This window comes from Pseudonaja textilis, chromosome 7, assembly GCF_049901715.1.
Source record: "Pseudonaja textilis isolate UNSWEBS1 chromosome 7, rPseTex1.2, whole genome shotgun sequence".
In the NCBI taxonomy this organism is placed as follows: Eukaryota; Metazoa; Chordata; class Lepidosauria; order Squamata; family Elapidae; genus Pseudonaja; species Pseudonaja textilis.
In genome coordinates this window covers 18,423,362-18,438,910 of record NC_141996.1, presented here as the reverse complement: position 1 = coordinate 18,438,910, position 15,549 = coordinate 18,423,362, and the positions used below count along the sequence as shown (strand labels likewise).

Here is a 15,549-nt window from a genome sequence, read left to right as displayed (position 1 = left end):
AAATCTCAAGATTAATAAATCTGTATTTATTGTATAGGTGGACTAAGTTGAAGAAACAATAAGGCAAAATAACTAAAACGAAAGTATCACAACTGTGAACAATTAAAATGGTTGAATTATTTCAATTCTGCTACAACAGAATTTTCTAACAATTCTGTTAGAAAAACCACTTAGTTCAGAGGTTAGAAACTGGGTATTTTCATAGCACCTATAATCATTTATTTTTCATATTCATACTTTATAGCAATCAATGGTCTTCAGCAACTTATGTAATATAAAACCATTTGAAACATCCTTGGTACAAACTACCGTTAAAAATAAAAACAGCATAAACCAGACATAACACAAACAATCCAAAATAATTAGAAATGGCTCTTGAAAACTTTTAATCATTTCTATAACATCCATAAGATTATTTTTTAGTAATTTTCAGAATATCAATAAGGAGGGGGCTAACATGATCATTCCTTAGAGGTTGTTCTCTGCTGCCACTGAAAAACTGCATGTTCTTCATTCAGCCCTTTAATCTCCTGAAAATGATCTCTAATTTCTAAGAAAAATGATCTCCTGCGGATTTGAACTAACTGGTTTGACCAGTACTGGTTGGATTTTCTTTCTGGATATGCTGGATTCAGACTATTGAAAGCCTGTTTAGGCACCTTTTTTTGTTGTTCATAGATTATAGAAGGACCTAACTAACCACAATGACATCTTGAAAAGGGTAAGAGAGCCTGAAATTGAATGCTATTTGAATGAGAAATCGAGAAATCTCAGGGATGAGAGCTTTAGTTTACCATGTTTAGGTTTACCAGAATTTTTAAAAAAAGTTTAGATGGCAAGAGCACACAGGCACTGTTAACAAGACTCAAGTTTTAACTTGAACTTTATTTTACTAGCCCTTCTGATCTCAAATATGATATTTAAGTGCACACAAATGCATATGCTAATAATGTTTATTATTTCAATGTATCAGATAGTCATCTCAAATTCATGACTCTGGACAGATAATCCCTCATCTTTCCAGGTCGTTATTAGTGGCAGAGGAGTAGCAGTCATTGGTTGTCAAATTGTGAATGGTGCATCTCAGCATCATGACAACAGTTGATTAAATAGCCACCTAACTAGGGAACTAAAGCCCTCTGAGATGCCTACCTTTGACTTATTGCTGTTTTGGCGCTTTAATTAATCAAACAACTATAACAGCAATAGCATTTAGACTTATATACCACCTGATAGTACTTTACAACACTCTCTAAGCAGTTTACAGAGCATATTTCCCCCAGCAATCTAGGTCCTTATTTTACCAACCTCAAAAGAATGAAAGGCTGAGTCAACCTTGATTGAGCTGGTCAGAATCAAACTCCTGGTAGTCAGCAGTTAGTTAGCTTGCAGTACTGCATTCTAACTACCATGGCTCTTTTTAAGTCCAACTAAGCTGAATGAAGCAGAAATCTTGCACAAGTACAAAATATGTACTAAGGTATCAATGTGGGTGGAATCCAATATGTAGAATTTGTATGGGTTATTCTTTTCATACATATGGGATGGGGGGGGGTATTCCAGAGCAGATCTGGAACGCTTAGAGAATGTTTTTCATTCCAGAGCAGATCTGGAACGCTTAGAGAATGTTTTTCTCTATGTTGCAAAAAGAAAGTGCAACTGCCAGAGAGTGATTACGTAAGCATAGGAGTTATCTTGCAATATTGTAGTGGCAAGTTTTCACTTGACCTCTTTCCTTGTTTGAAGTCCAATTTCAGCAATCCAGTTTAAAAGAACAAGATGAGTCTTGTGCCCATGTGACTTCTAGGCTTGCTTCATATTGTGTGTGGGATTCATATTTATTGACTGAATTTTGTTTACAGGGAGAAAGCATAATTACCAATAAAGGAGAATATTTGTAGCTCAGAGTTGACATGAAGGGGTCTTTAGTGCTCTCTGAGCTTGCTTGTTTCCTTGCAGTAGCAGTGACAAGCACTGATGTTACTTAGTTTGTGTAATGAAATGTGTGCAAGAAAACAAGCTAGCTCAGATAGCACCAAGGGCCCCTTCAAACCATGGGTTGCTTCGCTTCTACTATAACTCTCAATAACAAAGGCTAGCATAAGTGTCTTACAAGCAATTATGTTGTTTACATCATCCAACTTTCACATATGGAGTAAGTAGGCATTTCATAAGATGAAACTCTACACATATGAAACTTTAGGCCATGGCATAATTAATTCCAGCTTATTGACAGAGTTAGTAGGCTTTCATATTATACACTTATACACTTTGCTAAGTCATAAACTAACACATCTAAGTGAAAGTATTTTATGTAAAGCCAAAGTCACAAACAGGTAGATCCTCTTCCAGATTAGACAGTTGTATAGTTAACAGAAACACGGTTTATCGGTTTTTCTGGGCTCGAACAATACACTTACCTATAAATTGACCTCAGGGGTCGCATTCGCACAACACCGAGGTCACATTACAAAAAGCCGTTGTCGCAGCCCAGGTACAACAATATTGCGTGGGTGACCGTGACCAAAGTCACGCCTGGCCTTTTCTGTGACCTCGAGCTGATCTAGCCTAGCCCAGGTACTTTTCTACGCCTTGCCTTCACCACCCAACTCCGGGATTTCCCCCTCATTTGGCGCCGTTAACTCCTCAGGAACGAGAGCAGAGGTGAGCGATCCCTGAGAGCTACCCGTCGCCCCACTTCCAATTCAGGCCGGGAAGGTTGACGGGACGGAGCCCCTTACCTTAGCCCCGTCGCCGCGTGGAAGGACCGGCAAGAGCCAGGGCGGGCTGCGTTATTCCAGCTACTGCCGGCTCGGAAAGGAGCCCCCAGAAGCCGCCAGCAAGAAGACGGCGCGGCTCGAAAGAGAAGACGGAAGCTGCTTGAGGTGGCCATGCTGTAACGGCAGGCGACGGCGGACCACCAAAACCAGCGGAAAAGACAAGCGAGAGCAACTTCCGCTTATTACTTGCCGAAATCCAAAGGTCGGTCAGTTTATCCAACTGGAATGCACGGCGGCTATTCTCATAGGTGTTTTACGCTGCCAACGTCAGCGTTCCCTCTCCTGAGAGACGGATTGAGCGAATTACGGAAATGACATTTTCGGGCGCACGCACGCTAGGAGGAATGAGGGACAGAGCGAGCGCTTGGGCTGGGAATCGCGCATGCTCTGCTTATCCGGCTGATCCTCGGCTTCCTTTTAGTTTAGGGATTTGGGGAATGCGTAACAGCGCAGCAGTGGTTTGTTTTAGGAAGTGTATTTAAATGAATGTCTAACCATGTCTTAAAGGTGTAACTTAGGTGCTTTGTGGATTTTATATGGTTTTTTTAAAAAATTTCTAAAAGCGGTCTAAGGGTAATGATTAACAGATTTGGATTTTCGTTCGAGATCTATTGTTTCGTAATTTTGGATATTTGGACCTATCTTAACGCAGGGATTTTTTTTCATGTTGTAATCTATTAAATTAGCAAATGCAATTTTAAACCAGTAGAGGGCAGAGCAAATCAAGGAAGGGAGCAACATTAGAAGGGTTGTTAATGTGCAAGTTATATACATAATACTTAATGTAAAATGCTCCTGATACATATAATAAAAATTTGAAGTATTTGATTGTAAATGTATTAACAGCGGCTAGGATTGTATTTGCTAAAAATTGGAAGAGTGAGATAATACCATCAGAGGAAGAAACTATTAAGAAAATATTGGAATGTGCTGAAATGAGTAGATTGACATTTGAAATTAGAGAACAAGAAGATAAACAATTCTATGAAGTTTGGGACCTTTTCTATCAATGGCTAGATAACAAAATATAATAATAGAATATTTAGAAACTTAGGTTATAATGAATATATACTTCCTTTTTTTCTTTTTCTTTGATACTATTTTTATAAAATTTTATTAAGACAGACTTGGTACAATTTTATGATTCGTTGTAAAATAAATTAAGTAAATTATAGTTATCTCGTTAAAGTATGAATTAACAAAATTAGTCAAATGATTGTTTAGTAATGGTATCAGGCTATATAATTGTTGATTGATAATATCAGTTATTATGTAATATACCTACAATGGAAACTATGAAATGGATGCACAAAAAAAGTGGTAAACCAACCGATACACTGTTTGTAAATTTATGAAGGAGGAGGAGGTTTTTGTTATGTTTTATGTGTTTTTGTTTGTTGTTAAAGTCAATAAAACTTTTTTCAAAAAAAAGATATAGAATTCTTAAATAGATGATCCCTCTGCTTTTCATGTTTTCACTTCCCCACAGAATTCTGAAGCTCCCAACTATATATCAGAGAGCGGGGAAGATAATAGACCATGCTTATTTTCCAGTCTCGTTCCAGCAATTTTTGCTTGATGTTTAAAATATTCTTAATTTCCCAGTTTTCAGCAAAGCAGCTATGGGTATTAATCTGGATCTATATGAGATTTTTCTTATGTTTACTGAGGATGACTGAGATGTATGAATGTCTATACCTGCCAACTGTCAAGGAAGATATGATCTTTAGAGTCAATGTATCCTGGATAAATACCATTGCTACTTGGGAAGGGGAAGGTTTTCAACCTGTGGTTCAGGAACCCCGCAAAACAGTGATAGAAGAATGCAATTATGACCTGTATTAAGGCCTCTGATGAAAAGGCACACAGTCAGCCCAGCTAGCAATCTGTGGAGAACAGAATTTTGGAAACTCCAGCTTTTCCCTATTCAGATCCATGCACAATTTGTTCATAGGTTTTTTTTTTCTGAAGATAATAAATTGTAGATAAAATAATTATTGGAAATTGGAATCAGTGTCAATTTTTCTACTAATGCTCAAGGAGGCCTATAAACCATTGACTAGTGCTGCTAACTCAGCCTAAGCCAGCTAATGATTTATTGCAAAAAATGGTGATATTGTACAAAATTCAACAGAAGCAACATTTTAATAGCCTACCATGACCCCCTATGGTAGGACAATCAGCCAAAGAGAATCTAATGTATAGCTTCATATAATCCAATAGATTGAGGATTATGTTATGTGATGGCCATTGTCCGTATTCTATGCTGCTTCTCAGGACTATCAACCACCAAACTTACTTGTTGGGCCACTTCCAGGTGTTTCTGTGAGCTACCAGCTCATTTCAATGTCTGTTTTCTTGGTGGACACAGACTTCACCCAAGAAGGCTCCACCCCCATTTACATTACTCAGGTGACCCTGAGGACACAGACAAACCCCAAACTGGCCTCAACAAGTCTCTAAACCAGGGGTGTCAAACTGGCGGCCCATGGGCCAGATGCGTCATGTGCAGGCCACACCCACCCGAATTTTTCCCTGCGAATGGGAAAAACATCACGTGAAGGCAATATGACGTGGTGAGTTTGACACCTGTGTTCTAAACGAATGCAAATGACAAGCTGTCTGCAAGGAAAATACATCCTTCCATTCCCCACCTTCCAGTCAGAGCTCACAAAGCTTCTTGGATGAGAAGTGAAATGTCTTCAAAGAAAAACAAAGTCCTGTTGCCTCTTGAAAAAGCACCTTTGGGACAACCATGACCTGGATGACTGAGAATCTCTATAGACATCCTTTCATTGTTGATGAATTATTATGTTCTGCTTAATTGAGGACAGTCCTCTGTTAATAGCAGCACCTGTTTAAAAAAGCAATTTGGTCCAAAGACAAAGAGTACTTGCTCGTCCAAATTTGGAAAACAAACTGAACAGGTTATCTAGAAACAATTTTTCCCATTCTGACGCAAGCAAGTATTGTATTTAATTACATGAACATTTAGCAACAACTCCAGATGCTGTGCTGCAATACCCATTATCCCTCACAATAAATCATGCTACCTAGGCTATTTAGAGGTGGAGTTCAGTAAAATTCATTACTAAATTATGACAAGAATTTCCAATTTGCATCTATATACATAATTTATATGCAAGTTGTATTTTACTTTGGAAGGGGGTATCTGTCTTCCTTCCATTCTTGTTAAATTAGTAGCTATTGTGACTGAATACATTTACTACTATTATTCTGGACCTCAGTTCAGAAGCAAGAACTCTCCTTTTCAAATAGAGATTAGAGAGATTGCTAGGACATTCCAATGCATTTGTCATAATCTATGTAATTTAGGGTGAGCCTACAGGCAACTGTGTGTCCTTTGCTTCTATCTGCAGTCTCCTGTTGACTTGGTGTAATAAAATCCTTGATACATATTCAAATAATAAAAGTCAAGAACTAATGAGTAAGTAGGCTGGTATGTTTAGTTAACATATCTTAACTTTATTTGTGCAAGGAAGGTCAATTTATCAGTTCATTATTTTGCAACAAACTTTATTATGTATATAGCATGATTACCAAAGCCTTTTTCTCTGGCTAGCTGACAGCCATTGCATTTTGCTATACAGATTTGGAATCAAGTTATGGGCTTGGCTAAGCAAAGCTTTTAGTGCCACATTTTCATACAATTTTATTCAGCAACCGCATAGGATACTTGTGAGGCATGCAGATCATGTTTAAGAACATCTTATGTACATCAATATGCCTAAAACAGCTTCATGGGCAACTATCGAATTATAATTTATTTTTAGGTTCTTTTAGATTGCATCTTAATTTGTTTAATCTGTCTTCTACAGACAAAGTTAGACTGGGGTGATAATAGTGGGATTCAAAATTTTTTACTACCGGTTCTGTGAGTGTGGCTTGGTGGGCGTGGTGTGGCTTGGTGGGCAAGGCAGGGGAAGGTTACTGTAAAATCTCCATTCCCACTTGACTCCAGGGGAAGGTTACTGCAAAATCCCCATTCTCTCCCTACTCCTGGGGGAAGGTTACTGCAAAATCCCATTCCCTCCTATCCCACTAACCTATTTTCCAATTCCATTCTCCTGTGCAGGGCAACAAAAGAAGACCCAGCTGATCAGTTGGGAATTGGGAGGCAGAGAATAGATGGGGGTGGGGCCAGTCAGAGGTGGTATTTGCCGGTTCTCTGAACTACTCAAAATTTCTGCTATTGGTTCTCCAGAACTGGTCAGAACTTGCTGAATATCACCTCTGGGTGATAATATCTCAGAAGGCTAATAAGAGGATAGCTAGGACAGAGCCAAAATTTCTGATAGAATACTTTGTGACTGACTATTCTCCAACTGGCATTTACTTGGAAGCTGGATCTCAGGTGAAAGATATTTTGTGGTAGCACTAAAATATTAAATACATCCCCCCAGTTCAAGAAATTCGTATCTAACTGAGAAATGTCTTGTTGAATCTGTTCCAAAATCTCAGTTTAAGACAGTTTATTTCACAACTGCCAAAGGAAAACCCACAAACATAAAACAAGGCCACCATTCTTCAACAACTACTATTTGGAGCTACAGGTAGTGTTTTTTATGGTCTGTAAAGCACTTCCTATTGTAATACATTGCACTGACTGCCCCCCTTCACATAATCATGATGTGGATACTTGACAAACTGTTTGTACTTAAGACCAATTGCCAAGTGCCCACCATTTGCAATCTTCTCAGATGTTATTGTTAGCTAATGAACACCTCATTTTTCTTCTGTCCACTGCTGAGAGGAAGTAAATGACTTGTAAAAACTGTGATTTATGTTAACACCTGCAAGCGCCTCATTATGTCAACTTTGAGATTTTATTTGTTGTGCCTACTGATCAAATGGGTTTGCATGCGAGCAACTTCAACATCCAGTGAAGTTGCACTAGGAATGCTTCCAGATAGATGATATCTAACTATCAATCCAAAAGTATTCTGTACTTTCTCTATGTCTCCCTTCTTGTGGCAATTCTTTCCCCTTCCTTGCATCCTGTGGAAAAAGATACATGAGTGTTGGGAATGGAAAGTGTTGTTTGGGTGCCAACTATACAATTCTTGATCAGGCATAATTACTGTAAAATGAATGTTTCACCCAGAAGCATTCAATGAAGGTCAGACATGTTGGCCTAAGGGCAGATGTAATCTCTCCCTCCCATCAACACTAATAAATTGGCATCTTTTTGTCAATTCTCCTCCCTCCTTTTCAGAATTTCCTTAATTTGAAATCCATTACTAATGAAAAAAATATCACCAAATAAATTTTTCTGAAGAAAGTAATTGGTTAGATACTGCAAATGATGAATGTCAAAAATACAGCATTATGAGCTAGAAAATATTGACCAGACTCTGTATTTCAGAAACAGAATCAGATGTTTTGACATATCTACAGAAACTGATTAATCTTCTGCTTAGGTTTGTATATATTTTGAGGAATCCAGAAATCAAGGTAGGATTGTTCAAAGCTCACAATAAGCTATTAAAATCATCTAATCTACAGGGAAAGAGACAAAACTTTGCTCTCTTTTGCATCAGACATCCTATCTGCACATCTTAGCTTTACAAAATGTTCTACATTTCATGGACAATGTTAGTTCATACAGTGAACGAAGCTGCTGCAGTTGTGCCATTTTTTCCTTATCTGCTACATTTCGCAAGCATTTATTGACTTTAGATTATTATGTTTTTATGGCTGTAATTTTAAAGTTTTATGAAACAAGCAGTGCCCTGTGTGTAAAGTAGACATACAAGACAATTTGTATTACCTACTATTTCTACAATTGTAAATCTGTTATATTGATTTAAGAGATTAGATTAGCCTGAGAGAGTAGATAAATATTATTTTAAATAGCAGGCTAGCCAAAGTTATATGACAAATGAATGGTACTTTTTGATACATTGCATTACCTTGTAAACCTGTCTAGAAAATGATGATCTATAATAAACAAAAGACAAAATATTATTATTTTAAACGGAACAAGATAATTACACCTATGCTTAAAAGTCCATATTGATTTAAGAGAAATTGAGAATAAACAGAAATCTGGGAACATTTGCCAGATCAATGACTTGAAAATATTGTATTCCATTCCAAAAGAGTATATATTGCCAGGCACAAAGAATCAGGACCATTCATAAAATTGCAGCACAGATTTATTCAAACCTATGTACAAGAATCTGGCCAACTAAAGTTCAACACTAAATTGGTGCCAGATGAGGGTCAACTGAATTCAGAAGATTGGAGTTGGAACTCCATTACATTGTGGGAATGTAAAGACTCTAAGCTGATGATACACTTAACTCTGCCCCCAAGCAATGCCTGCTCTTCTACCTATTTAGTGAAATGGGGACTGCAAATAATAAATATACTATGTATTAAAAATACATTTGCTAATCTAAACTGTCATTCAGAATATACACATATCATTGTCTTCCAAGGCAAGCATAATTACTACTTATGTTTTTTTGCCATGCTGACCAAAGCCCACAGAGGTGAGCAGAGTGCTTTTTCCTTTTGCCCACTGCTTTCTGCAAAACACTAGCCTATAATAAATAAATAAATAAAAATCTTGGTGTTAACTATTGAATCTCCTCCTTACTGTACAATTAACCTCTAGAAATGTTTCTGTGGAGAAGTTAGGAATTATAGAGGTCTGTATAGATTTAATTTACATTATGCTATATTTAATTTACAGTTTGCTTAATCACATCATGGTGAAAAAGCCACAATGAGGTGAATTTATATGTCAAGGTGAACTATGGTTTACAAATCATAATAGTACCATGCAATGATTTGCTTAATTGTAGTGTACTGAGCAAACCACAATTGGCTGGATTTATGCAGCATGGTATCCACAAACCACAGCTAAACGCCATCACTCTGCTAAATAATTCCCTCAACACTGTCCAACTATTTACAAAGTCTGCACTACTAATACTATTAAACTTTTCATCACTCCTTATCAACCATCCCCTCCCACTTGTGACTGTATGACTTAACTTTGTCGCTTGTATCCTTACAATTTATAGACTGTTTCCTAGTATGATTCGATTGCCTATTGTACCCTATGACTATTAAGTGTTGTACCTTATGATTCTTGACTCTTGACAAATGTATCTTTTCTTTTATGTACACTGAGAGCATTTGCACCAAGATAAATTCTTTGTGTGTCCAATCACACTTGGCCAATAAAGAATTCTATTCTATTCTAATTCTATCCTATCCTACTCCACTCTAACAAGAGACAATGACTTAGATTCATAGAGCAGGCCAAAAATCAAACCAAGTATATTTTTAAAAACCCTAGAGACCATATGCTATGTTTTTGAAAAGTGTCAATAGATTATAGAGTAGAATAGAATTCTTTACTGGCCAAGTGTGATTGGACACACAAGGAATTTGTCTTTGGTGCATTTGCTCTCAGTGATTTGCTCTCAGTACCTTGCTCTCAAGATACATTCGTCAAGAATCATAAGGTACAACACTTAATAATAGTCATAGGGTTATATAGCCATAGGGTATATAGTAAATAGAATATAGTCATAGGATACAATAAGCAATCAAATCATATTAGGAAACAGTCAATAAAAATTGTAAGGATACAAGCAACAAAGTTATAGTCATACAGTCATAGGTGGGAGGAGATGGGTGAATCTCCTATTATAAAAATAATAAATCCCTTAAAAAGTTCTTGTCAAATTATTTCTGCCTTAAATCCTCCAAATCAGGGGTGTCACACTTGTGTTGTCAAGGTGTTGTCATGTGACATATCGCAACTTTCCCCTTCACTAAACCGGGCATGGGCATGGCCAGCACGTGATGTATCCGGCCCAGGGGCTGCGAGTTTGACAACCCTGCTCTAAATTCATTAAAACTTTCCACGTAGGAGTTAAAGGTACACAATAACTCAAATAGCAAACTGAAGTGCTCCAATTGTTCTGAATGAGTTCCCACAACTGCTTGCTAATACACATTCAAATAAGAGCTGACTGGACTTAAAGCCCCTCTCAAATCTAGAGGCCGCTAAATCTCCTCCTACAGTATTTAGTGTGCACCAGTAGGCTATAATGAAGATGTGACTAAGATTGCATTTTCAAAGAAAGAACACTTAGTCCCTATTCAAGCCCAGAGAAGTTGAGAATGGAAACCACAGACCCAGCTTTCATCTCACCCACAACCCCAATGTTTGAGACAGCAGCATTAGATCATAGTTCTTTAATAATATAGGTTATTTTTCTAGATGGGTAGTGCTAATTACCTGATAGATCAAATCAGGCTACATACATTTCATATGAATTTAAAGTGTTGCTGAAAATAACAGCAATATTCTAATAGGAAAATATAGTCAATAGGACTGACTTGATGCAAGCTAAAGTCCTGTTTCATCTTTCCTTAGGTTTAGTACTTATTTTAATAGTATTGAATTTTTAGTATATTTTGCACATAAACTTTATTCAGGACAATAGAATAAATTACTCTAAATTATAATAAACACTGAAAACCTCAACATAACTTATAGCAGCCAATTATGCACATATCTAAAAATATTTGTCAGAAAGCTTACCTGTCTTTGATTAGTACAATTGGGCAACTTGATTTTTCATCTTTTGCCATGTAACAGAAATGAAGAATTCTCTTACTTTGTGGTAAAAGAAATTACAAACCCAGGACCTGCCAGAAACAGTTAATGGGAAAAACACTACTAGTAGCATCTAGAGCAGGGGTCTTCAAACTCAACAGCTTTAAGACTTATAGACTTCAACTCCCAGAATTCCTCCTCCAGTCATGTTAGCTCAGGAATTCTGGGAGTTGAAATCCACAAGTATTTAACTTACCGGGTTTGAAGACCCTTGATCTAGACTAGAGACTAAATCTAAGAAAGAACAAGACAACCAAAGGAAGATTAAGAGGCAAGGCAACAGCACTGTTAAGGCAAAATATTTTGTTTCTGAAGGAGAGATACAAAGCTCTGTGTGTGTGTGTGTGTGTGTGAGAGAGAGAGAGAGAGAGAGAGGGGTGGTGGTGAGGGAGAGAAAGAAAGGAAAGAAAGAGACTGGTCCAAAGTCATCCATGAGTGAGAAAGCAGTCTTTCTTCTCGCTCCATAACTACTGCTCCATGTTGGTTTTCGTAGCAATGCAAAGATATTTGTTCCTGCTGCAGCGATTTGTTTTGCGAATGGCCAATGTGCTATACAGACAGTATATAGGTAATGGGAATTGAGTTAGTTAAGTTAGAATTGGAAGCTGTCCCCTTAAACAGCCACTAATAGGATATAGTACTTTTCACTGCCTGCTCTTTCTGCATTTCATTTTCCTTTGAACTCATTAATTAGAAACTTATAAGATACATAAAAGATGTATAAGATTTCGTGCAAAAGCGTAGACAACCAAGTCTCTGTTAAGGGAGACTTTACATTCCCCCCCCCTTAAAACTCGCTCTAAAACGAACGGGACCGACGCCTTGTGTTAGCCAGCCCCAAAAAAGGTCTCAAAAGGGAGCGGGGACTTGGAACTCATCGCATTACCCAGCTTTTTCAAAATGTTAACCAAGAGGCCGTTACCGTCACAACCTACCACGTGACCCCGCATTGGATTCTGAAGCCGCTCGCGGCAGCCAAACGACCCCGCCGCCTCGCCTCTCTCCTTCCCTCTCTCTCTCCCCCACCCCAACTTTCCAACTCCCGTTTCCAAAGAGATGCTGTACTTTTCGGAGGCGCAGCTTCATCCCGCCAAAGCACGCATGCTTCCGTCTCTGTCCGCGCATGCTCCGTAGCAGGACGGAGGCGCCAACCGCTGTAATCGGGAGAAAAAAAAAAAATCTCAAAGGGTGCCGCCATATTGCGGATCTGTCAGCGGACGCGGCGCTGCCGCAAATCTAGCAAGCCCCCCTGAGGGAAACAGCTCGCCGCCGCGGCCCTCGGAGCGTCTCCGCAGCGCTACCGGGCAAGCTGCGCAATCGTCGTCTCCGGTCCGGTTGTTGTTCCCCCTCAGGTCGACTCCAAGTCAGTTGTCGAGACCCTTCGGGAGCAAAGCATCCGACGAGAGCTGGCCGCCCCCGGCGCCTTAGTTCGGCAGGTGAGGAGGGCGAGTCAGGCGGGGAGAGAAGTTGCGCGCTCGTGTTTATCGTGGCGACCACTAGGCCGCTCTTCGCCTTGTCCTCTCCCACCGGTATCCCTAAAAGCCTCGCAATCTGGAGCTCTCCAAAAGTGGCGAACGAGGGCTGTCTTCACACCAGCTGGCTTGGGGGAGCTGAAGTCCACAATCCGCTCTGGGGCAGGCAGCTTCCCGCCATGCAGGTCGCAGTGGGATGTATAAAAAACGGTGCTTGCTGTCTCCGGTGATTTGTAAAGATCAGCGAGCGTCACTTTTCCTCTGCCCACCGCGATTTCTCCCCCTCTTTACCTGACAGCTAAGCATATTCCAGCGCTTCCTTTCGCCGGATTTCCCACCCCCACTTTCCCTTCCCCTCATTTTCCCTTCAGCCCCTCAGATTAAAAAAAAAGGGGGTGTGTGGAGTTAATCCGTTCGCTGCAGATTTTGCATCACTTATCTATAAAGTTAACTATAATAAGGTACGGATATTCAAATCATAGGTTTCCCTTCGCCGTTCTCTTGCGAATAGATTGGGGTGGGGGAGGGCACCTGAAGTTATAAGAAATGGTCTAAAAATAAATCCTGTAAGGCGGGTTTAGGTAGAGTAAGTGCCCTGAGACAAAGCAGGTTTTGCTCCTAAAAGAAGAGCTTCTGATTCTTAATCGTATAGGTGCTTACTTGCAAGTATGTATTCGCTAATACGTCTAGTAAAGGCAGCAATTCTAGATAACTCTGTTTGGAAGCAGACTGCATTAAGATTTGCTTCTGAGTAAATACTCAAGGAGTGAAGGTGCAGGATTTCTAGCACTGACAAAGTTTCTATACAAAAAAAGATATTGGGATATGCAGTATCTACACCAAGCAATTTTATCTGTGTTTCCAAGGAAGATTTAGATATTGTTCAGATACTCTTTTCTTTTTTCATGCTGCTAGTAAAATCATAAGCGGTTAATGAAAAAGAAAAGGGGGCTAAAACGTTTCCCTCAGGTACCTTGGTAAATGGGGATGAGTACATTAACATATTAACAAACGTTTCAGAGTTCAAACATTCGAGTTTACGGTGCTCTCATTTCAAACTTGAAGGAAATAATTTTTAAATAACACTTTCCATCTTACTAAAAGTATTCTGACATTTTAAAAACAATTCTGAAAGTGTTTTTTACCTGAAAGAGCCATGTTTTGCGTTCAAAAAGGGCCATCTGAACTTAGAACTTTTATGGAATGGTAAGAATGACCTCAGTATATTTGGGGCAATCCATTTTGAACTTGAAACACTTTTAAGTGTTTGAATTTGAAATGTTTCAGTTAAACTGTGTTCCACTCCTGTGGTCAACTCTGCCAAAGCTATACTCAGTTTCCTGTCATTCACTATATTAGGAGGCAGGGAGAAGTCTAGAAGATCTGTTACCAAGAATATTGGAGAGAGAAATGTTTCTCCAGATTCTAATTGACTTTCTTTTCCTTATTTGGTTTTACTGGATCCAGTTATTTAAATCCAGCAATAAAATGATAAAGAGTTCTAAATTTTAAAGTAAAGGGATAGGTTTTCACTGATCAGTTGTGTTCAGCTCTAGAGGATGGTGCTTACTTCTTTTTCCTAGCCAAGGAAATTAGCATTGTCAGGATGTTTCTGTGGTCATGTGGCCAGCATGATTATACATATACAGAATACTGTTACCTTTCTAGTGATGTGGTATCTATTTATCTACTTGCATTTGCATGCTTTTGAACTGCTAAATTGTCAGGAGCCGGGGCATGAACAGGAACTTACCCTGTCACACAGTGCTTGGTCTCAAATGCCAACCTTCTGGTTGACAAGCCTAGTGTCTTAACTGCCAGGCCACCATGCTCCTAATTTTTATTCCACAGTAAAATCTTAATTTTACCCAACAATAAAACATCAGAAGAATTGAGTCAGGTGTCCTAATTATATAACAGATAGACACAGGTGAAAACTTTTATAGTTTTGCAAAACTCTACATTTACAAAATTTTAGTGCTTCATTTAGTTTGGCAATGAGTGTCCACTTGCCGGTTCATGATAAAACCAGAAAAAAATAGTTTAATAAAAATAGCCTTATATGAAACTGTTCCAAAGTGATGGCCTGTTGTGGAAAACAAACAGTATTTTATTAATACCTGGTTTTAATATATTCAATTACATAATGAGTATAGACTGCTTGAAAAATTTTGTTGTAATACTTCTTGTTCAAGTCTCATTGACCTAAGTGTAATATAGACAACTTTCATATATAATTGTAGGTTGTTTTTTTTTGAGGAGCCTCTGTGGTGCAGTGGTTAGAGTGCAGTACTGCAAGCTACTTCTGCAGACAGCTGCCTACAATTTGGCAGTTCAGATCCCACCAGGCTCAAGGTTGACTCAGCCTTCCATCCTTCTGAAGTGGGTAAAATGAGGAGCCAAATTGTTGCGGGCAATATGCTGACTCTGTAAACTGCTTAGAGAGGGCTGTAAAGGACTATAAAGTGGTATACAAGTCTAAGTGCTATTGCTATTTTAAGTCCATAATTCTTTTGTGCTTTAAGAACACTGCACCTGCAGTGGATGACAATATAGTCTGAATTAAATGACATATGAAAATGCATTTTAAAATATATTTCTCCTTCATTTTTTGTAAAATAGTAGGAGGGGG

General features: G+C 38.6%; 2 protein-coding genes across 9 annotated transcripts in view; one reads left to right on the top strand and one right to left on the bottom strand.

The window, feature by feature from the left end:
• Window positions 1–2,938, bottom strand: part of FDX1 (ferredoxin 1) — a 31,803-nt gene extending 28,865 nt beyond the window's left edge. For all 5 annotated transcript variants that reach the window (XR_015744270.1, XR_015744269.1, XM_087937128.1 and 2 more), the window contains exon 1: window positions 2,742–2,938. Coding sequence is in view for 3 of the 5 variants with exons in the window: in XM_087937128.1 (XP_087793254.1) it covers window positions 2,742–2,893 (152 nt within the window). In the remaining 2 variants the exon portion in view is untranslated. The remainder of the gene's footprint in view (window positions 1–2,741) is intronic.
• A 9,442-nt stretch (window positions 2,939–12,380) lies between these two features.
• RDX (radixin) overlaps window positions 12,381–15,549 on the top strand; it is a 32,847-nt gene continuing 29,678 nt past the window's right edge. Inside the window, exon 1 of one of the 4 annotated variants that reach the window (XM_026708909.2) lies at window positions 12,381–12,881. The gene's annotated coding sequence lies outside the window, so the exon portion shown is untranslated. Of the gene's footprint in view, window positions 12,882–15,223; window positions 15,300–15,549 lie in introns of those variants that run through there. The other 3 variants (XM_026708910.2, XM_087937123.1, XM_087937124.1) reach the window with 3 other exon arrangements.